The sequence below is a fragment of the Cherax quadricarinatus genome, chromosome 65 (assembly GCF_038502225.1).
Source record: "Cherax quadricarinatus isolate ZL_2023a chromosome 65, ASM3850222v1, whole genome shotgun sequence".
Classification (NCBI taxonomy): Eukaryota; Metazoa; Arthropoda; class Malacostraca; order Decapoda; family Parastacidae; genus Cherax; species Cherax quadricarinatus.
The window spans coordinates 21,905,262-21,930,016 of NC_091356.1; the positions used below are offsets into that span (position 1 = coordinate 21,905,262).

Consider the following 24,755-nt stretch of genomic DNA (forward strand, 5'->3'; position numbering starts at 1 on the left):
ATATCCTTTTTTATTTTAGCCTTTTATTCTTCCTCCAGATTTTCGTGTTTGAACCTATAACGTATCATGCGATGTCCTTTTGCAGTTCCAGTGTTTGTGTACTCTGAGGAACGAGTCATGCAACTGTTGGCAAGTGTGGGTGTTCACTGCTGTTGGCAAGTGTGGGTGTTCACTGCTGTTGACAAGTGTGGGTGTTCACTGCTGTTGACAAGTGAGGGTGCTCACTGCTGTTGACAAGTGAGGGTGCTCACTGCTGTTGGCAAGTGAGGGTGCTCACTGCTGTTGGCAAGTGTGGGTGCTCACTGCTGTTGGCAAGTGAGGGTGCTCACTGCTGTTGGCAAGTGTGGGTGTTCACTGCTGTTGACAAGTGTGGGTGTTCACTGCTGTTGGCAAGTGTGGGTGCTCACTGCTGTTGGCAAGTGAGGGTGCTCACTGCTGTTGGCAAGTGTGGGTGCTCTCTGCTGTTGACAAGTGTGGGTGTTCACTGCTGTTGGCAAGTGAGGGTGCTCACTGCTGTTGGCAAGTGTGGGTGCTCTCTGCTGTTGACAAGTGTGGGTGTTCACTGCTGTTGGCAAGTGTGGGTGTTCACTGCTGTTGGCAAGTGAGGGTGCTCACTGCTGTTGGCAAGTGTGGGTGTTCACTGCTGTTGGCAAGTGTGGGTGTTCACTGCTGTTGGCAAGTGTGGGTGTTCACTGCTGTTGGCAAGTGTGGGTGTTCACTGCTGTTGGCAAGTGTGGGTGTTCACTGCTGTTGGCAAGTGAGGGTGCTCACTGCTGTTGGCAAGTGTGGGTGTTCACTGCTGTTGGCAAGTGTGGGTGTTCACTGCTGTTGGCAAGTGTGGGTGTTCACTGCTGTTGGCAAGTGTGGGTGTTCACTGCTGTTGGCAAGTGTGGGTGTTCACTGCTGTTGACAAGTGTGAGTGTCCACTGCTGTTGGCAAGTGTGGGTGTCCACTGCTGTTGACAAGTGTGGGTGTCCACTGCTGTTGACAAGTGTGGGTGTCCACTGCTGTTGACAAGTGTGGGTGTCCACTGCTGTTGACAAGTGTGAGTGTCCACTGCTGTTGGCAAGTGTGGGTGTCCACTGCTGTTGACAAGTGTGAGTGTCCACTGCTGTTGGCAAGTGTGGGTGTCCACTGCTGTTGGCAAGTGAGGGTGTTCACTGCTGTTGGCAAGTGTGGGTGTTCACTGCTGTTGGCAAGTGTGGGTGCTCACTGCTGTTGGCAAGTGTGGGTGTTCACTGCTGTTGGCAAGTGAGGGTGTTCACTGCTGTTGGCAAGTGTGGGTGCTCACTGCTGTTGGCAAGTGAGGGTGCTCACTGCTGTTGGCAAGTGTGGGTGCTCTCTGCTGTTGACAAGTGTGGGTGTTCACTGCTGTTGGCAAGTGTGGGTGTTCACTGCTGTTGGCAAGTGTGGGTGTTCACTGCTGTTGACAAGTGTGGGTGTCCACTGCTGTTGACAAGTGTGGGTGTTCACTGCTGTTGACAAGTGTGGGTGTCCACTGCTGTTGACAAGTGTGAGTGTCCACTGCTGTTGGCAAGTGTGGGTGTTCACTGCTGTTGACAAGTGTGAGTGTCCACTGCTGTTGGCAAGTGTGGGTGTCCACTGCTGTTGACAAGTGTGGGTGTCCACTGCTGTTGACAAGTGTGGGTGTCCACTGCTGTTGACAAGTGTGGGTGTTCACTGCTGTTGACAAGTGTGGGTGTTCACTGCTGTTGACAAGTGTGAGTGTCCACTGCTGTTGACAAGTGTGAGTGTCCACTGCTGTTGACAAGTGTGAGTGTCCACTGCTGTTGACAAGTGTGAGTGTCCACTGCTGTTGACAAGTGTGGGTGTTCACTACTCATGGTCATGCAGCGTTTTCCTGAAATATCGTTTCCGGGAGAGAATTTAGGAAAGCTGCTTGTGCATAGTCTCAAAAAATTAAAAAGACAAAAAAAAAAATGTATCCTAAATAAGAGTTGCGGTTGTTAGTGGAGTGGGTTGATAGCAATGTGCAATTTTGTGTGTAAAATAATGTGATTTTTCCCCATTAGATCACATTTAATATAAATGAGTTTACCCCTTTTGAACGGCTTGAAATCTAACAGCGGATATATTTTGCAAATGATACTACTAAGTAAATGCAAAATTACCTATATGCTAAAGTAATTAAAAAAAAGAGCTTGAAACTAAAGTAATCTGGAATCTAGTTCTTCAAAACCATTACATTTTTTTCTGTAGCTGATTTATGTTTATTCAACGCCACTTATTCTTATCGGGCTGCGTTGATCTCAGTCTGCCAAATTTAAACAAATAAATGCCTCTTCTGATAGGCTTCAAAATATTAACGCTGATACATTCGGTACGATAATATCCTTTATTTTAACCTACCGAGGTGTAAACTTTATTTTTTTTTTTTTTTTGAGATCGATAAAATATTTGAAATAGGCGGATTGAGAGCAATTACTGGAAAATTCTTTGACTGATGGCCTTCGAATTTTCATTCTTTGTCGCTTCATAGTTACGCTGAACACATGTCTTAATGGAAAGTATTTTTGTATTCAGTGTGGACGGTGTAGAAGCCAATTTGCCAGTTTTGTTGAGAAAATATATCTTACGTGACTTTTTTAATAATTAAAAAAAAATTAAACAATTTGAAAAAAAAATTCTTGTAGAATTTTAAAGATTCTTAAACTAAAAACAGAGAAATATGAGTCTTCTAAATTTCAAGAGTTAGTAAGACCTTGTAATTCATTATTATTATTATTATTATCATAATCTAGGGGAGCGATAAACCCGTTGGGTTATGCACCGCCTGTGGGTGGGGGGAGGGATTTGGAAGGTATTCAGGCTTAATTCAGGGAACTGGAACACAGATCCAATTCCCTAAGTCAAGAGCCCCTCACCAACGTCAAGGAACCTTCCTTGAGGGCCTTGTTATTTATACCTTGCTAGTCAACGAGTTCATGTCAAAATCTTCACAATATTACGAACTGTGTTCCTGTAAGGATTCAGTTTATAAGTTGAGAAGTGCTTGTCCTATCGGGCTCAATATTTACCTCTGGAAAGCTATAGCTAGAGAAAGATATATGAAATCATTTGCATGTGTAAAAACCCTCTGGTTAATTTCATGTATGTCATTCCCTATTTTGGTCCCTATGGATAAATTTGACAAGCATCTTCTGATCGGCTATCAGCCCTGATGTGTCTTAGGAGAAGGTTGGTTATATTTTTTAAAATATTCTACTGCCATTTTTGTCAGTTTTAGTTTTGATGTGCTTTAGTGACCTTTTTTAACTCGGTTGAATGTTTTTCCTATTTGGCTTCTAACTTTAAACGCTGGTGAATATTTCGAGTGAAACTAGAAATTATCTTAGCAGGAGTGAACAATAGTTTGCTGATTTCATGAAGAAATTGCAAAATTAGATTATAAGTTATGTGATAATTTGAGAATGTCTCATCTGATTACCTCCAAAATTAATTTCTGATAACTAGGTAACACAACTTCTGAACAGATTCTTACTTCAAATGTTAATGATTTCTGTGAGATAAGGAATGCCTTTTCAGAGAGGCCTTAAACTTTTATTGCAGATGTTTGACAATGGAAGGTTGGAATTAGTTTTAGGATGTGTACATTCTAAATTGCCATATTATAACTAAAGAAATTCCGATATTAGTTACCATGTAATAAAGATAGATCAGAGGGTGTGTCTTCCAGGAGCTGGTGTTGGAGACATAGTCAGCAGGGTGGATAATATTATGTGAGGTAATGGGAAAAAACCCATTATCTGTCTTAGTGCTGGGAGTAATGACATTGGGAAGGGCAAGAGACAGGAGCTGCTGAATAAGTACAGGTCAGCCATGGAAGAAGTCAGGTCTAAGGGAGGGATCCCAGTCGTATGTATCATCTTGCCTAGAAAGGGAACGGGCAATAAATGGATGTCTAGGGTAATTGGTATAAATTGCTGGCTAGACAAGTACTGCAAGGAATTTGCAACCCCATTCATTGATAATTGAGACATATTCTATGGCAAATGTGATATGTATGCAATGGATGGGGTTCTCTCTTGGGATGGAGTAGTTTCATTAGCCAATTTGATTGAAGGGGTAATTGATGACTTGTCTAGGACATTAAACTGATAGATTATAGAGGTATGGGTGTTTGTGGGAAACAATCAGGCTGCAGCATTAGGGTTGAAAACAGCCGATATTACCGGGATACCTCAGGGATATGTTTAAAAGAGAATATTCAAAATAAAGTTGCTAGTAATGGCAAATCAATTGATAAACAAAGAAAGAGAGATAGTAGAGGGCAGCGAGTTACTATACAAATAGTAGGAGTCTAAGAAATAAGATAGATGAGCTAAGATTACTTGCAAGTGTAGGTAATATAGATATTGGTATAACAGAGACCTGGTTCAACCTGAAAGATAGAGAAATACCTTCTGAATGCAATATACAGGGTCAACTATTCCACACTGATAGGGTCAACAGGAAGGGTGGTGGTGTGGCGATGTATGTCAGAGAAAATTTAAATTGTTGTCTTAGACATGATATAAGATTAGAAACATCGAACACAGAATCTGTTTGGATACAGTTTCTCGAGCGACATGACAAATTAATTTTCGGTGTGATTTATAGGCCCCTAAACCTTGATAGGGAGGGCAGTAAGCTGTTATGAGACGAAATTCTTAAGGCATCTAGATACGAAAATGTTGTTTTAATAGGAGATTTTAACTTTAGACAAATTGATTGGAACAATATGACAGGAAATCTTGAGACTAGTGACTTTCTTGATGTGGTTCAGGATTGCTTTTTAGAACAGGTTGTGACAGAACCAACTAGAGGAAACAATCTGCTTGACTTGGTTTTGCCAACAAAGAATCACTAATTAATAATCTTGAGGTTAATGATGAGCTTGGGGAAAGTGATCACAAATCACTTAATTTCAATATATCATGGAATTACCCAGATAACTGCAATCAAATCTCTGTCCCAGACTTTCACTTGGCCGATTTCATGGGACTGAAAAATTACCTGGGTGGGCTAAATTGGGATAACCTGACTATGGGTCAGGTAGGTGATCTTGGTTGCCAATATGACGTTTTTCAGAGCATAGTTCTAGCTGCCCAGACAACTTTTGTTCCAAATAGGGAAATTAGATCTAACAGAAATGATCCCAAATGGATAAACAATAGATTAAAACATCTCACTGGTCAAAAGAGAGGCATATATAGGAATATCAAAAGAGGGGATGAGCAGTTAAGAAATCAATATATTCAGTTAAAGAGAGAAATAAAAAAAAAGGAATAAAAGCAAAAAGGGATTATGAGAATAAGGTCGCAAGGGATTCGAAGACTAATCCAAAAGGATTCTTCCAGGTATACAGAAGTAAGATTAGGGACAAGATAGGCCCACTTAAGAGTAACTCTGGTCAGATCACTGACAGTGATAAGTATATGTGTAAAATTTTTAATACTTACTTCCTCTCAGTTTTTACTCAGGAAAATACTAGCGATATTCTTGAAATAATAGGTTATGTAGGACAGGATGATAATAAACTATGCACGATTGCGGTAACGAGTGACATGGTCCTCGGACAAATAGAAAAATTAAAACCTAACAAATCCCCAGGTCCTGATGAACTGTTTGCAAGGGTGTTAAAGGAATGTAAAGAAGAACTTAGCATACCTTTGGCTAATCTTTTTAACATATCACTACATACTGGCATAGTGCCTGGTAAGTGGAAAATGGCAAATGTAATACCTATTTACAAGGCAGGTGACAGGTCCTTGGCTTCGAACTATATACCAATAAGCTTTACCTCCATTGTTGAAAAATTTATGGAATCAATAATTGCCGAAGCAATTCGTAGCCATCTTGACAGGCACAGATTGATTAATGAATCTCAACACGGTTTTACAAAGGGGTGTTCCTGCCTTACGAATTTACTAACTTTTTTCACCAAGGTGTTTGAGGAGGTAGATCATGGTAATGAATATGATATTGTGTATATGGACATCAGTAAGGCTTTTAAGAGTTCCACATCAGAGGCTATTGAGGAAACTTAAGGCACACGGATTAGGAGAAATTTTTTCCTGGGTAGGTAGAGGCATGGATGACAAATAGGCAGCAAAGAGTTTGCATAAATGGGTAGAAATCAGAATGGGGGGCACGTCACAAGCGGTGTTCCGCAGGGGTCAGTGTTGGGCCCATTGTTGTTCACAATTTACATAAATGACATAGGTGAGGGAATCAATAGCGACATACGCAAATTTGTGGATGACACCAAAATAGGCTTTCCAATTCATTCTAATGAGGACACTGGAGCACTCCAGGATGATTTGAATAGACTGATGCAATGGTCGGTGAAGTGGCAGATGCTGTTTAATATAGACAAATGCAAAGTTATAAATGTTGGACAGGAAAATAGCCATGCCACATATAAACTAAATAATGTAGATCTTAATACTAGTGATTGCGAAAAGGATTTAGGAGTTCTGGTTAGCAGTAATCTAAAACCTAGACAACAGTGCATTAGTGTTCCCATTAAAGCTAACAGAATCCTTGGCTTCATATTTAGTAGGTTCTTCAACTCTATATACCCTTGGTTAGGCCACATTTAGACTATGCTGCTCAGTTCTGGTCACCGTATTACAGAATGGATATAAATGCACTAGAGAACGTACTGAGGAGGATGACAAAGTTGATCCCATGTATCAGAAATCTTCCCTATGAGGGTAGACTGAGAGCCTTGAATCTGCACTCTCTAGAAAGGCGTAGAATTAGGGATGATATGATCGAAGTGTATAAATGGAAAAGAGCAATAAATATTGGAGATGTAAATTAGCGTGTTGAAAATTTCCAGCCAAGACAGGACTCGCAGCAATGGTTTCAAGTTGGAAAAATTCAGATTCAGGAAGGATATAGGAAAGCACTGGTTTGGTAATAGAGTTTTGGATGAGTGGAACAAACTCCCGAGTACAGTTATAGAGGCTAAAACGTTGTGTAGTTTTAAAAGTAGGTTAGATAAATACATGAGTGGGTGTGTGGGTGTGAGTTGGACATGACTAGCTTGTGCTAGTGGGTCTGATGCCGTGCTCCTTCCTTAAGTGGAAGAGAAGAGCTGCTAGATAAGTACAGGTCAGCTATAGATTTCATTAAGTCTAAGGGAGGGATCCCAATCATATGTAGCATCTTGCCTAGAAGGGGAGTAGGAAATGAATGGTTGTCTAGGGCAATTGGTGTAAATTGCTGGCTAGACAGATACTGCAAGGAACTTGCAATCCCATTCATTGACAACTGGAACAACTTTTATGGCAAACATGATATGTATGCAAGGGATGGGGTTCATCTCTCTGGGGCAGGGGTGGTAGCACTTGCAGACTCGATTGAGAAGGCCATTGGTGAAATGCCTATGATTTTAAACTGATGGAAGATAGAGGTATGGGTGTGTGTGGGAAACAAGCAGGTTGCAACACTAGGGTTGGAAACAGTAAATGTATAAAAGGCATTCAGCATGAAGTTATAAATAAAGACAATAGAACAGGTCAGCAAACAAAGGGGGACAGCAGAGGGCAGCAAGGGACTAGCTCCCTTAAGGTTTACTATACTAATAGCAGGAGTGTTAGAAATAAGATAGATGAGCTAAGATTAATTGCAAGTGCAGGAAACATAGATATTATTGCTATAACAGAGACCTGGCTCAATCTGAAAGATAGAGAGATGCCCTCTGAATGTCACATACAAGGCTATAAATTATTCCACACTGACAGGGTCAACAGGAAAGGTGGTGGAGTAGCGATGTATGTCAGAGACAATTTAAATTGTTGTGTTAGACAAGATATTAAATTAGAAGCGTCAGCCACTGAATCTGTTTGGTTACAGCTTCTCGAGGGCCGAGAAAAACTAATTTTGGGTGTGATTTACAGGGCCCCAAATCTTGATAGGGAGTGCAGTAAACTTCTATGGGACGAAATTCGTAAGGCATCTACATACGAAAATGTTGTGCTAATGGGAGATTTCAACTATAGACAGATTGACTGGAGCAATTTGACAGGAAATTTAGAGTCGGGTGACTTTCTTGATACGATCCAGGATTGTTTTTTAAAACAGTTTGTGACAGAGCCAACTAGGGGAAATAACCTCCTTGACTTGGTTCTTGCCAGTAGGGAAACACTAATTAATAATCTTGAGGTTAATGATGAGCTTGGGGAGAGTGATCACAAATCACTCAGTTTTAACATATCATGGAATTCCCCTAATAATGGCAATCAAGTCTCCGTCCCTGACTTTCGCTTGGCTGATTTCATAGGACTGAAAAATTACTTAGGTGGGCTGAACTGGAATGACCTGACTAGGGGTCAGGTAGGTGGTGATGGTTGCCGATATGATGCTTTCCAGGGCATAGTTCTAGCTGCTCAGTCAAATTATGTTCCAAATAGGGAAATCAGATCAAACAAAAATGATCCTAAATGGATGAACAATAGATTAAAATATCTGATTGGTCAAAAGAGAGGCATATATAGGCAAATCAAAAGAGGAGAGGGGCAATTAAGAAATCGATATATTCAGTTAAAGAGAGAAATAAAAAAGGGAATTAGAAAAGCAAATAGAGATTATGAGGTTAAAGTTGCAAGAGAATCGAAGACTAACCCAAAAGGATTCTTTCAGGTATACAGAAGTAAGATCAGGGACAAGATAGGCCCACTCAAAAGTTCCTCGGGTCAGCTCACTGACAGTGATAAGGAAATGTGTAGAATTTTTAACACATACTTCCTCTCAGTTTTTACACAGGAGGATACCAGCGATATTCCAGTAATGATAAATTATGTAGAACAGGACGATAATAAACTGTGCACTATTAGGGTCACAAGTGACATGGTCCTTAGGCAAATAGATAAATTAAAACCTAACAAATCCCCAGGCCCTGATGAACTGTATGCAAGGGTTCTAAAGGAATGTAAAGAGGAGCTTAGCACACCTTTGGCTAATCTTTTCAACATATCACTACAAACTGGCATGGTGCCAGATAAGTGGAAAATGGCAAATGTGATACCTATTTTCAAAACAGGTGACAGGTCCTTAGCTTCGAACTATAGACCAATAAGCCTAACCTCCATAGTGGGAAAATTTATGGAATCAATAATTGCCGAGGCAGTTCGTAGCCACCTTGAAAAGCATAAATTAATCAACGAATCTCAGCATGGTTTTACAAAGGGGCGTTCCTGCCTTACGAATTTATTAACTTTTTTCACTAAGGTATTTGAGGAGGTAGATCATGGTAATGAATATGATATTGTGTATATGGACTTCAGTAAGGCTTTTGACAGGGTCCCACATCAGAGACTATTGAGGAAAATTAAAGCACATGGAATAAGGGGAGAAATTTTTTCCTGGATAGAGGCATGGTTGACAAATAGGCAGCAGAGAGTTTGCATAAATGGGGAGAAATCAGAGTGGGGAAGCGTCACGAGCGGTGTTCCACAGGGGTCAGTGTTGGGCCCCCTGCTGTTCACAATCTACATAAACGACATAGATGAGGGCATAAAGAGCGACATCGGCAAGTTTGCCGATGACACCAAAATAGGCCGTCGAATTCATTCTGACGAGGACATTCGAGCACTCCAGGAAGATTTGAATAGACTGATGCAGTGGTCGGAGAAGTGGCAGATGCAGTTTAATATAGACAAATGCAAAGTTCTAAATGTTGGACAGGACAATAACCATGCCACATATAAACTAAATAATGTAGATCTTAATATTACGGATTGCGAAAAAGATTTAGGAGTTCTGGTTAGCAGTAATCTGAAACCAAGACAACAGTGCATAAGTGTTCGCAATAAAGCTAATAGAATCCTTGGCTTCATATCAAGAAGCATAAATAATAGGAGTCCTCAGGTTGTTCTTCAACTCTATACATCCTTGGTTAGGCCTCATTTAGATTATGCTGCACAGTTTTGGTCACCGTATTACAGAATGGATATAAATTCTCTGGAAAATGTACAAAGGAGGATGACAAAGATGATCCCATGTATCAGAAACCTTCCCTATGAGGATAGACTAAGGGCCCTGAAACTGCACTCTCTAGAAAGACGTAGAATTAGGGGGGATATGATTGAGGTTTATAAGTGGAAGACAGGAATAAATAAAGGGGATGTAAATAGTGTGCTGAAAATATCTAGCCTAGACAGGACTCGCAGCAATGGTTTTAAGTTGGAAAAATTCAGATTCAGGAGGGATATAGGAAAGTACTGGTTTGGTAATAGAGTTGTGGATGAGTGGAACAAACTCCCAAGTACAGTTATAGAGGCCAGAACGTTGTGTAGCTTTAAAAATAGGTTGGATAAATACATGAGTAGATGTGGGTGGGTGTGAGTTGGACCTGATAGCTTGTGCTAACAGGTCGGTTGCCGTGTTCCTCCCTTAAGTCAATGTGACCTGACCTGACTAGGTTGGGTGCATTGGCTTAAGCCGGTAGGGACTTGGACCTGCCTCGCATGGGCCAGTAGGCCTTCTGCAGTGTTCCTTCGTTCTTATGTTCTTATGTTCTTATGTGGGTCATTGGACTAATTCGGGGGGAGAGACATGGACCTGCTTCGCATGGGTCAGTAGGCCGGCTGCAGTGTTCCCTCTTTCTTATGTTCTTATGTTCTTATGTGATGTATTTGTTAATCCATTTTCTGATACACCTCAACTCACGAATCTTTCCTTCAATAGAATATTACTCTGCACTGCAATATTCGTATTGCATAAATTGAGGAAGATTGGACAGGATTATATAAGGGGATACGTTTTTCCGTGTCCGACGTATTCAGTTATGGTAGTCATAACAATATACTGTGTGCGTCCATGTGTACCACAGTACACGAGGGCCTCGGTTAACAGCACTTTTCTGTACAGTGTTTCGCTGATGCAGCGGTTTTCAGTTATACCCACTCTTCATTTACTCAGACTGCCTACAATATATACACCACTCACTATAAGCAGAAGACGAAAATATTTCATGGTATGTTATATGTATACTGTATGTGCTCACGTACTGTATATGCTCACGTACTGTATATGCTCATGTACTGTATATGCTCACATACTGTATATGCTCACGTACTGTATATGCTCACCTACTGTATATCGCTCACGTACTGTATATCGCTCATTTACTGTATATCGCTCATGTACTGTATATCGCTCACGTACTGTATATCGCTCACTTACTGTATATCGCTCACATACTGTATATCGCTCACGTACTGTATATGCTCACATACTGTATATGCTCACGTACTGTATATGCTCACCTACTGTATATCGCTCACGTACTGTATATCGCTCATTTACTGTATATCGCTCACATACTGTATATCGCTCACGTACTGTATATGCTCACATACTGTATATGCTCACGTACTGTATATGCTCACCTACTGTATATCGCTCACGTACTGTATATCGCTCACTTAATGTATATCGCTCACATACTGTATATCGCTCACGTACTGTATATCGCTCACGTACTGTATATCGCTCACTTACTGTATATCGCTCACATACTGTATATCGCTCACGTACTGTATATCGCTCACGTACTGTATATCGCTGACTTACTGTATATCGCTCACATATTGTATATCGCTCACGTACTGTATATCGCTCACGTACTGTATATCGCTCACGTACTGTATATCGCTCACGTACTGTATATCGCTCACATACTGTATATCGCTCACGTACTATATATCGCTCACATACTGTATATCGCTCACATACTGTATATCGCTCACGTACTGTATATCGCTCACATACTGTATATCGCTCACGTACTGTATATCGCTCACGTACTGTATATCGCTCACTTACTGTATATCGCTCACATACTGTATATCGCTCACGTACTGTATATCGCTCACGTACTGTATATCGCTCACTTACTGTATATCGCTCACATATTGTATATCGCTCACGTACTGTATATCGCTCACGTACTGTATATCGCTCACGTACTGTATATCGCTCACGTACTGTATATCGCTCACATACTGTATATCGCTCACGTACTGTATATCGCTCACATACTGTATATCGCTCACATACTGTATATCGCTCACGTACTGTATATCGCTCACGTACTGTATATCGCTCACTTACTGTATATCGCTCACATATTGTATATCGCTCACGTACTGTATATCGCTCACGTACTGTATATCGCTCACGTACTGTATATCGCTCACTTACTGTATATCGCTCACATACTGTATATCGCTCACGTACTGTATATCGCTCACGTACTGTATATCGCTCACTTACTGTATATCGCTCACATACTGTATATCGCTCACGTACTGTATATCGCTCACGTACTGTATATCGCTCACTTACTGTATATCGCTCACGTACTGTATATCGCTCACGTACTGTATATCGCTCACTTACTGTATATCGCTCACTTACTGTATATCGCTCACGTACTGTATATCGCTCACGTACTGTATATCGCTCACGTACTGTATATCGCTCACGTACTGTATATCGCTCACGTACTGTATATCGCTCACTTACTGTATATCGCTCACGTACTGTATATCGCTCACGTACTGTATATCGCTCACTTACTGTATATCGCTCACTTACTGTATATCGCTCACGTACTGTATATCGCTCACGTACTGTATATCGCTCACTTACTGTATATCGCTCACTTACTGTATATCGCTCACGTACTGTATATCGCTCACGTACTGTATATCGCTCACTTACTGTATATCGCTCACGTACTGTATATCGCTCACTTACTGTATATCGCTCACTTACTGTATATCGCTCACTTACTGTATATCGCTCACGTACTGTATATCGCTCACGTACTGTATATCGCTCACGTACTGTATATCGCTCACGTACTGTATATCGCTCACTTACTGTATATCGCTCACATATTGTATATCGCTCACGTACTGTATATCGCTCACGTACTGTATATCGCTCACGTACTGTATATCGCTCACGTACTGTATATCGCTCACGTACTGTATATCGCTCACGTACTGTATATCGCTCACGTACTGTATATCGCTCACTTACTGTATATCGCTCACATATTGTATATCGCTCACGTACTGTATATCGCTCACGTACTGTATATCGCTCACGTACTGTATATCGCTCACTTACTGTATATCGCTCACTTACTGTATATCGCTCACGTACTGTATATCGCTCACGTACTGTATATCGCTCACTTACTGTATATCGCTCACTTACTGTATATCGCTCACGTACTGTATATCGCTCACTTACTATATGATAGTGTAAGTATATTATCAGGATTTTATATGCATTTGAAAGTGAAAAATGGGTGTCTCACTTCACAGCGATTTTCACTTTACAGCAGCAGCCCTCAGCCCAAACTGCTGTAAAAGCAGTGCCCTCCTGTGTCCAGAAAAAGAACTAGTGATAACTTGAGTCGAAGTAAACCATGCAGTTATGTGTTGCAAAGTAATTACGGAAGGAACGGCATTAATCGCAGGTAACTCTATCCAGGGGCAGATCTGCTGTGAAGCTAATGAAGCTTAGGTTTGAAGGCCCCTAAACCCGGAAGGGCTCCGTAAGAGATTTTAATCCACATTGTTTAAAGATTTTGGGTCTACTGTATGAGTTTTTTTTTTTTTAATAATAATATTGTGTAATTCAATACTAAATCATAGTTAATATAAAAATTAAAAGGTTATTGAAGTTTGATGCGAAGGAGCCTCCATAACAGTTCAAGCTTCAGGGCAACAAAAATTTAAGTCCGCCACTTGATTGGACCTCATGTCTTGAATCCTCTTCGAACTCTCCTGTAAATTCTAATCCTTTTTAAACCTGTTTCCATGACGGCAGAAGCCGGTGAGAGAGTAAGCTTATATATACTCTCTCTCTCTCTCTCTCTCTCTCTCTCTCTCTCTTTTACACAGGGTTTGACAAGGTTAAGGATTACTAACTTTATTGGCAAGCTAAGAGCTGTTACCCACATCAGCTAATTTGAAAGCATTTTTATTGTTATGAGACATACAAGTAAGGAACAGGATGAAGTTGGAGCCATCTGTGGGCCAGCATTTTCATTTGATCAACTGACTTTATCTCGTTGACATCATTATGCTGTACGAATGTTTTCCAGACTCGAGTCATCCTGGGTATATATTATCTCAGATGGAGTGATGTTCTGGAGAAGGGTACAGCCAGAGTGAAGTTGCTGCTTTCTGCCCGTCTTGTGGTATAGAAACTTGCTTCACTCTGTCCTCGAAGTGGATCCAAGTGCGGTACTTTGACAATATTGGCCTTGTACATAACAGTAAGGCCACCCACATCCCTCCTGTGTTGAAGGCTCTGCCGAAATGACAGATCTATCCAGGCTGGGTCCAGGGGAGAGATGAGACGTCTTGCTCTGTTCTCTACTCTGTCAAGCAGTCGAAGATGAGAGGGGGGGGGGGCAGGCGAACCAAGAAAGTGGAGCATACTCAAGGTGCGAGCGTACTTGTGCCTCGTACAGAATCTTGCAACCCCTACTGTCAAGCAGATACGAGATACGGCGAAGTGCTGTAAGCTTCCTGGCTGCCTTGTTTGCAAGATTTACAATGTGGTTTATCATGGTCAGTTTGGAGTCAAATTTCACCCCAAGGATATCAACTTCTTCCCCAGGTGCCAACACCCTCCCATTCATGCTTACTACTGCACCAGCATTACCATCATGGTGCCTAGAGATCATCATTTGTGTTTTCTCAGGTGCAAATGTTACTTGCCATCTATTTTCCCAAGCTGATATAGCTCTTAGCTGGTGATTGATGTAGCTTAGAACAGCTGGCATTTCTTGTCTTGGATAAGTGAATGTCAGTGTACAGTCGTCTGCATATGCATGTGATTCTGGGATGAGATGAAGGTCATTGAAGTAGACATTCTATAACAATGGTCCCAGAACTCTTCCTTGTGGAACACTTGCCCCAATAGGGCGTCTTGCTTATTCTGTTCCATTGAGAACTACTCTTAGAGATCTACCATGAAGGTAATCACTGAGGTCTGTACATTGCAAATACTAGTACAGAGGTACTAGTGTTTATGCTTAGTTTGAAGAATATTGTTTCAAGATGAGTAGGGATGGCAACATCAATGTGCTGGGCATGAACACTTTTAGAGAAGCACACAGCAACACCTCCTTGCCCTTGCCTCTCTCTTCTCATCCATGAGGTGCAGCCAGTAATTCTTGCAAAGTTTTCTGGAATCCTGTCGTCCAAAAATGTTTCAACAACAGCTATCATGTCGGGTGAGCTCTCCAACATTAGTAATGAAACCTCTAATGTTGGCCGACAGGATGCTGATAGACTGGCTCCTCATGATGTGGTCAGCTTGTGGTGGGCGTGTATGACGTGTAAAGTGCCTGCCCTTGAGAAAGGTAAGGCACCGAGGCAGCTGCTGCAATGTAGGTCTATGGTCTTTCTCTCTATCTCTATCTACCATTTTTTACACATGGTTAGACAAGGTTAGGTTTAGGGTTCCTAACTTTATTTAAGAGTTACGAAATGTTACCTACATTAGCTTATTTTAAAGCCTTTTTATTATTAAAAGGCCAGCAATTTCATTTCGTTAACTGACTTTATTTCGTTTACGATATTATGCTGTACGAACATGTTCATGACTCATCATCCAGGGAATAAATGATCTCAGACGAGGTTATGTTCCTGAGAAGGATGTATCTAGAGTGTAGTTGGTGTTTACTGCTCGTTTTGTTGCGTTGAAGCTCAATTCTTGCTCTTTGCAGAGGGAAACCAAGTGTGGTACTTTGATAATATTGTCCTTGTACATATCAGTAAGGCAACTTATCTCTCCGGTTTTGAAGGCTTTGCTGAAATGATCGATCTGTCGAGGCCAGATCCAGGCTACAGATGAATCGTCTTGCTCTGTTCTCTATTTTGTCAAGAAGTCGCAAATGAAACTTGGGGCAGGAAATCCAAGAAAATACAGCATACTCAGGGTGTTAGCATACCTATCCCTCGTACAGAATCTTGCAACTTCCATTATCAAGAAGGGTCGAGATATGTCTAAGTTCTGTAATCTCCCGTTTTGTTTGGAAGATTTATAACGTGATTCTTCATAGTCAGTTTGGAGTCAAATTTTACCTCAAGGACATCAACTTCATCCCTGGGTACCAAAACTCCAATTCATTCTTACTACTGCTACAGCATTACCATCATGATGATCAGAAACCATCATTCTTTGTGTTTTCTCAGGAGTAAATGTGACCTGCTATCGTTTTACCACTGACTGATATAGCTATATGCCAGGGAGAGAGAGCAGCTGGCATTTTCTCTTTTGGATAAGTCAGTGTCTGAGTACAATCATCTGCACATGCAAAGGATTCTGGGATGATACGAAGAAGGTAATTTAAGTAGACATTCCAAAACATTGGCTTAGATATCCATATGTGCTTAGATATCCATATACCCTGTGGTAATCACTGAGGATGCATAGTGCAGAGTCGGCGACTCTTAATGTTTGTAGGTTTGCCAAGTTCCCAGGTGGCTTACTCTTTCGAAAGCACAGCAGTTCTCAGCGCTATTACACAGTTGATCTTGGTTTCGTCCTGTGAATGGTGCTACATAGTGGAGAGGTTTAATAGCAGGTCAGTAGCACAGTGACCTTTTCTGAAACCATACTGACGGTCACAAAGAAGCGAGTGGTAATCCAAAACCCTGTCATCTGGTCTGTAGTTGCTGATTTCCGCTATGTTCCTCTTTTTGTAAAGAGGCCATTTGCACTATGCTTGACTGTGTTTATAGATGCAAGTTAGAGTTGCGGCTAGCTGATCTGAACATATACTCAGCAATCTTGTGCTCCTCGTATCTGGGCCCACAGCCTTTTTTTTTGGGGGGGGGGGAGAAGATATACATCATCCTGCACTATTGTCACCATTGACAACTTTGACACAGCTCTTGCGGCTATTGAAGAAGGTTTCCTTGCTGGATCACGAATTTGCATATAAGTAGCAAAGTTTTCAGCAAAGAGGTCAGCTTTCTCCTGACCGCAAGTAGAGATGGTGCCATCTGCCGATTTAGAAGCGGAATAATTTCATCGGGAAATAATCAAGATGCCAGTTTTCTTTTTGTGTCAGCCTCCCATCTAGAGACAGTTCACTTTCGGATTTCATCTGTTTGGCAACAGGATTGCCTGTAAAGGTTCCTTTCATAGAAAGTGGGGTAACAGGCCTAGTGTATAATCTACATGAGCCTAGGACAAAATAATAACTAACATCTTATACCTTCTCTAAGACTTATATTTAGTAGTAGCAGCCTCTCGACAACGAAAAACCGATCCAAATCTGAACTAAAGGCTTCGTCACACACTGCAGGTGAAGGATGGGTTTCGTCGGAAATGAAGTTGTATTCAGTGAAGGCATTTATTTGGTTATCAACATCCCATTGGAAAAGCGCATTCCAATCAGAGACAGCGAGCTCAGGCTTTGACATATTCTTCGGCTCGTTCCCTTGGAATCTTCAGTGTTGTGAAGACACCTTCGTGGTTAGATAATCCAACACAGCCACTGATTTGGCAAGTAATTGTGACTCCAGATAGTTAATCACTATATATATATATATATATATATATATATATATATATATATATATATATATATATATATATATATATAATCTCGATCTGTTAATTAGCTATATCTTAATCTATCAAATGTTCTCTCTCTCTCTCTCTCTCTCTCTCTCTCTCTCTCTCTTCCCTTCTTTCTATCAATCTATATCCCTTCCTCCTTCCCTTTCTCCCTCCCTCTCTGACTATCTATGAATCTACATGTCTAACCTTTTATCTATTATTTTTTTTTATGTGTTAATCTCTCTATGTATCAATTAGTCTCTAAAACAGCAAGGAGAATCATAAACAAATGCAATGCAATAAACTTGCTATATAAATCTTACGAGAAATTGAAAAAATATCGATTATTGTGGTTCACTGGAAAAGTCTGCTAGACACCAAGAAAATCATCCAGGTTCGATCTTCGGTAAAGATGTAATGGAACATGAAAGACTTACCTGAAGGTTTGGGTAAGACCGCCATCTGCTCCTGGTTGGCAGGTGACGTGTAGTGACCCAGCTGACTGATTGGTTAACACACAGTCTCTCACACTGTCTGGTGCACCTAGAATACAAGGATACGTGTGTTTTTTAATAAATATTATTACAATATGCAGACTTATATTATTAGTTATGCTCATAGGTAGGATGTAACAAAAACAGTATTGTGCTCAATGATGGAGAGTTTCGATTGACTGTCAGCATGCTGCTAACTACCTGCCCGCCTGTTTCGTGGTTCGTGCCATGGTTAAGCTGGTATGAGTCACCAGACGTTGGATCTATAGGGCCTGTCTCTCTGTATGTCTGTCTGTCTGTCTGTCTGTCTGTCTGTCTCTCTCTCTCTCTCTCTCTCTCTCTCTCTCTCTCTCTCTCTCTCTCTCTCTCTCTCTTTCTGTGGCTGTTCCTGGTTTTGGTAACATCTCTGTCTCTGCTGTTCTCCTCAGTTCATGTTATTTAGACTCTTTTTGGTAACGTCTCTGTTGGTGAGCTGTGAAATAATCTCATAACTCAGTGCAACTCTGTTCACAGAGCATTATTTAGACTTAGTGATATTTGAACTTTTTCAGAGATTGTGTCGGGAGACACTATATCTCTTGTCCCAAGTTCAACTCTCGACCTTCATCGTTCTGGTACCTGTGTACTGTTGTACTCGGGAATTTGGAATTGTTGAACTCAGTTTCAGTAATATGGGAGTTTTATACCTTTTGTGTAAGATCTTTTCAAGGTGCACAGTTAGGGTCACTTGGCACTCCTTGATTCTTCGACTTACACTGTGTTGTTCGTTGCTGCTTTGAGCATTACCGCTGTTTGGCGAATGTGCCATCATATTGTTCAAACAAGCTGATTGCCTCGATGATCTAGAAGTTAGCTTATCTAGGGACGTTTTATTCGTCATATTCTCAGTCTATGTCGAGTCGATCCACCGAGCATATTCCGAACATTCACACTTATACATGTATATTACTCTTGTACTTATGAGTAAACCTCATCATAGCAATGTACCAGATAGTACACATTATTCATAAGACGATTTTAGCGTACAGTACTGTGCTAGTCACGGCTTATGCCGGGTGAGTGCCACGGCATAATGCAGTGATGAAAATCAAAGGCCTACCATACAGGTTTTTTTTTTATCAGTGCATTATGCCGGGTAGCAGCCGTTAGCATGACGTCAGAGCCTGCCGCCACACTCCACACTCCTTTGGTTTTGGGGTTATACATGTTTGATTATGGGTAAAAGGAAGTCTTTAACACCTGAAACTGTAGCTCAAATCATAGGGCTTCACTAAGCTGGGCACCAGACGAAAGAAATGTTGGTGTGTGTGAAAATTCAGTGAGGAACTGGATGCACCGTTTCAAGGCTGATGGTGGTGTCGAGTTACCGTCTGCCAAACCTCGGCCTGGCCCCACGAAGAAGACATCTGTCCGTACCTTAACTGTGTTGAAGAAGCAGAAAGTACACCTAAGATAACTACTAGAGAATTGAAAGAAAAGATTCATCATCTTCTCTCAGAGGTGTCTGTAAGAACTGTTAACAAACGTGTGTCAGAACTGGCCTACAGTAGTCAGTGCCAGGTTAAGAAATCGATCCTCTCCAAGCCACAGAAGAAACGTAGGCTGGATTATGAAAAGAAATATCTTCACTGGAATCCTCAACACTGGTCTGAAGTACTTTGGAGTGATGAAGCAACCTCCACCGTCACTTGTAACCGTGGGGGACATGTGTACCAGTCCAGAGGTAGTGACCCACTAGACCTGCACTACATCTGTGGGACCACAAACACCCAGACTCGCTCGTGGTTTGGGGGTGTTTCAGTGCTCAGTGTTGGTGAACTCATTGTGTTTCCCAAAAACCAGTATATGAACCAGTATAATTACCTGGAGGTATTGTGTGACAATTTACACGAGGCATTTGACAAGTGTGGGGCTATGATATTTTTGTGGGAAGGTGCACCATGTCATGCTGCTAAATCTGTAGTTCAGTTTCTTAAGGACTGTGAAGTGAGGTTCTTTCTTGACTAGCCAGGCAATTCCCCAGACCTAAAACCCTATTGAGAACCTCTAGTCAATAGTCAAACAAAGTTTACTGGGGAAGGATATCAGTTCCATCCTGCGGCTGGAGGCTGCTCTACATGAGGCATGAAATAATATACTTCCTCAAACCCTCAAGAATTTGTGTGAGATTCTTCCCACATGGCTGAGGGACGTGATTAAGCATAAAGGACGAAGCACCAAGTATTAAAACTTCATTAAGTGTGAAAATATATATTATAATCTTTCATGATATGTGTTTGTGTTTTGGTACATGTGTGGGGGAGGGGCGGCATAATGCCGTGACTAGCACTGTATATTACGATTTTTGGATTAAATGAGAATGCACTTCTTGCCGAATAGGACAAGCGAAAATTTATGTATACAATAATTTCGCAAAAAAAGTTCTGAATCTAACGAAAATAATGTATATTTCATTGTGTTTGTTTATTATTAAATTTTGTAAACTTACATTAAATATTTTTAGTTGAACTAGGCTAAATAAAATTGTGCTTGTTATAATAAGGTTAGATAAGTTTCCTAGGGTTCTTTTGGTACAAAATCATTAATTTTTATATTACCATAAATGAAAAAAATCTATCTTTAAATGTGTAAGAGAAAATTTTAGAAAGGACTTAATTTTAAATGAGTTCTTGCTAATTAACCAGTTTCACCTATTCGGCACCACATACACACACAAACACACACACAAAGACAAGCCACGTGGGTTGGTAATCTTTAGTTCAATTACTTTCACACTTAGTGCATCATCGGGAGCTGTGCAATGTTGCTGGGGCAGCAACAGGCAAACCAGAGTAAATTTTTACAGAAGATGGTAGTGCGGTGGCACCAACGAGTCTCTGACTGAGGGAGAGGTGCCAGTGGAATGCCAACCACACACTGGTCCCCCCACACCCCACCACACATGGGGTCGGGTGGGGTAGGCCCCACAGTTTGCAGATAGCATAAGGTAAAATAACTAGAAGATAGTTAATAGCCAACCCTAAGTTTAAGAAGTAAGTAATGTAAGAAGTAACATTGCAATAGTGGATCATTTACATACATAATGAAGATAACGTGAACAACCTTCTAACTAAAGAAATAGAATTAAATCCCTCATTTTGTGAACCAGTAATACCCGATATCAATTAATATGTCTGAATTCTCCTATTCAGGCTTTTCTTTCTTGTATAACTAGGTAATTTATGATTGTTTTTCCTTTTTAACACTATTACTATCATTATTTCTCACTATCATCCGCTGCTATCATTATTATCATTATCATTATAATTTTACTAACCTAATTCAGTAAACCACTAAACTAGTTACAATCATCATGTTGCAGTCAACTATGTGTACCTTGTGCCGCTGTACCTAGACGGGTTAGGACATTACTAGGTTACTCTGCCTGTCTATTGTGCTATGCTAGGATGATCGTACATGACCACTCATACCTAAATGAACCCCCATGACTTTCTTACTACTGGTGTTATGTCACTCATGTTGCAGTCTGTATTGCAGCACACCACCTAGGTCCTAGAGCACCTGTAACATTACACCTTTAACATTACGATACCTGTATGCAGTAGTAGTTGGGTGACCGTCGGTATAACCCACCCATCTACTACTGTATACAGGTATCGTAATGCTACAGGTGCTCTAGGTGGTGTGCAGCAATACAGACTGCAACCTGAGTGACATAACATCAGTAGTAAGAAAGTAGTCATGGGGGTTCATTTAGGTATGAGTGGTCATGTACGATCATCCTAGCATAGCCCAAAAGAGCTCGCGACCTATAGTTGGAATGCTCTTCTCTAAGGTCAAGTCGACAATTAATGCCTTCACTGAACACGTCCTTAATCTCCAACAAAAATACAATCATCAGCTGTAGTATGTGCGGAAGCCTTCAAATCAGTATTGGTTCGCCTTTCATTGTCAATAAACTGCTACTGCTAAATTCAAGGCTTGCAGAAAGTATAAAAGGCATTACACAATCTATAACAGGAACCTGCACAGGCAAGCCTGTTAGCAAATGGAAGAAGTCCAAATAGGAGGCTGACACAACAAGAAAGCTAAAGTCAGATAGAGTAGGCTTCAGAAGCTGGTGGTCCTTAGTCAAGGACCACAAGATTCACCTAATGAAGTTATTTCGCCTTTAAACCGGCAGGATGGGACCATCTCTACTAGCAATCAGGAGAAAACTGGCTTCTTTACCGAACACTTTCCTGCCAAGATGCAAGTTCTTGATCCAGCAAGGAAATTTCCTCGGCTAGCCACAAGAATTGTGTCAATAATGCCAATGGTGACAAGGCAGGATGAAGTGTATCCTCTCCTTAAATCCCTGGAACAAGAAAAGGCCGCGGGCCTAGATGAGTTGAGTCCAATATAGCTTACATTACCTCCAGTTTCTATCTATTAACACTAGCACAGTGTAAATAGCCTTCTGGGTGGAAAAATGTAAATGTATTCCCTGTTCACAAAAAGAAAAGCAGAGAGGAAATGAGCAACTCCTGTCAATCACTGGCAAAGTTCTTGAGACAATAATCTCATGGAAGATGACATAGTTTTTAGACTACTATTCGTTTGTTTCTGACCGCCAATATTTTTTCACAAAACGCTAATGCTGCTGATCTAATGTTAAATCTATCCACTAAGTGGCAACAGTCACCGGACGAATTCAAGATTAGCTGTGTAGTATCGCTGGACATAGCTGCTGATTTTGGCTGACTATGGCAGCAGGAACTCTTGGTAAAACTGGAAGCACTTGGAGTCTCCTCAGTGATTACCTTCCAGGAATAGTCAACTAGACACTTTTAGTGCAAGTGTTCACAGGATAGTTAGTATGCTTGGAGAATTATGGAATGTGCACTTCAATGATCTTTTTTTCATCTAATCCCAGAATCCCAGGCATGTACTTTCCCCTGACGTTTAGTAATCAAACGCCAACTTACAGCTATATCAGCATGGGGAAAGCGGTGGCAGGTCACATTTGCTCCTGATAAAAACACAAATGATAATGATTTCTTGGCACCATAATGGTAATGCTGAAAAAATAGTAAGAATGAATGGGAAGACGTTGATATCTTTGGGTAAAATTTTACTCCAAACTGTCTATGAAGAATCCCATCTTAAATCTTGCAAAGTGGCCAGGAAGCGTACAGCACTTATATATATTCCGCATCTGCTTGACAGCAGAGGTTGAAGATTCTGTACGAGGCATATGTACGCTCACATTGTGAGTATGCTTCACTTTCTAGGATTGCCCCTCCCCCTCCTTTCATCTACGAATTCATGACAGAATAGAAAGAAGAGCAATACAACTCATTTCTTGTTTGGACTCAGCCTGGATAAACGTGTCATTTCAGCAGAGCCTTCAACACCGGAGGAATGTGGGTGGCTTTAATGTTATGTATATGGCCAACAGTGTCAAGGTACCGCACATGGCGTCACTCCGAGGACAGCGAGAGGTGAGCTTCTACACAACGAGACGGGAAGCAAACAGTAAGCACCCTCTGACTGTACCCTTCTCTAGAACATCGCTTCATCTGAGATCATATGTTCCTAGGATGACTTGCGTTTGGAACATACTTGTACAGCATACCGACATGAACGACTTAAAATCAGTTCACGAAATGAATTCATTGGCCCACAGATGGGCCTAACTTCATCGTATTTCCTCTTTGTGCAGGATATTTCACTCGTATGAGACACCGAGTTGGTACTACCGCAGTTGCAACCGTCTTGTTTGTATATTATATCTGTAGTAAACGATAACTTGGGGCCTCTTACTGGTAGTAGCCCCAGAGTTATTGTTTAATTCAGACGTAATATACAAACATGACGGTTGCAACTACGGGAGCATCAACTCGTTGTCTTCTATGAATGAGACTCCCTTTATATCTCTTGTTGGAGAGAGAGAGAGAGAGAGAGAGAGAGGGAGGGAGGGAGGTAACATTTGCTCCAGAGAAAAATGATGGTGTCTAGACACCGTGATGGTAATCCTGGACCAGTGATAAGAATGATTAAGAGAGTGCTGGTACCAGGGGACGAAGTTGATAAACATGAGGTGAAATTTAACTCAAAGCCGATCATGAAGAACCACGTTGTAAATCTAGCAAACAAGGTGGCCAGGAAGCTTACAGCACTTTGACATATCTTGCATCTGCTTGACGGTAGAGGCTGCAGGATTCTGTACAAGGCACAAGTACGCTCACACCTCGAGTATGATTCACTTTCTTGGTTTACCTGCCCTCCATCTCATCTGCAACTTCTTGAGAGAATAGAGAACAGAACAAGACTACTTACAACTTATCTCCTGCCTGGACTCAGCCTGGAGAGATTTGTCATTTCAGCAGAGCCTTCAACACAGAAGGGATGTGGGTGGCCTTAAGTTCTGTACAAAGCTAATATTACCTCCACTCCGAGGACAACAAAAAGTGAGCTTCTGCACAACAAGACGGGCAGCAAGCAGCAACTTCACTATGACTGTACTCTTTTCCAGAATATCACTTTGTTTGAGATCATGTATTCCAAGGAAGACTCAAGTCTGGAATATGTTCGATCAGCATAATATCAAATTAAATTGCTGGCCCACAAATGGCTCTAACTTCATCCTGTTCCACACTTGTA

At 41.1% G+C, this 24,755-nt stretch overlaps 1 protein-coding gene across 1 annotated transcript in view; it reads right to left on the reverse strand.

Annotated features, from left to right (window-relative positions):
* LOC128700569 (nephrin-like) overlaps window positions 1-24,755 on the reverse strand; it is a 694,403-nt gene that overhangs the window by 137,803 nt on the left and 531,845 nt on the right. The window contains exon 12 of the mRNA XM_053793851.2: window positions 18,054-18,159. Within this exon, the coding sequence (XP_053649826.2) occupies window positions 18,054-18,159 (106 nt within the window). The remainder of the gene's footprint in view (window positions 1-18,053; window positions 18,160-24,755) is intronic.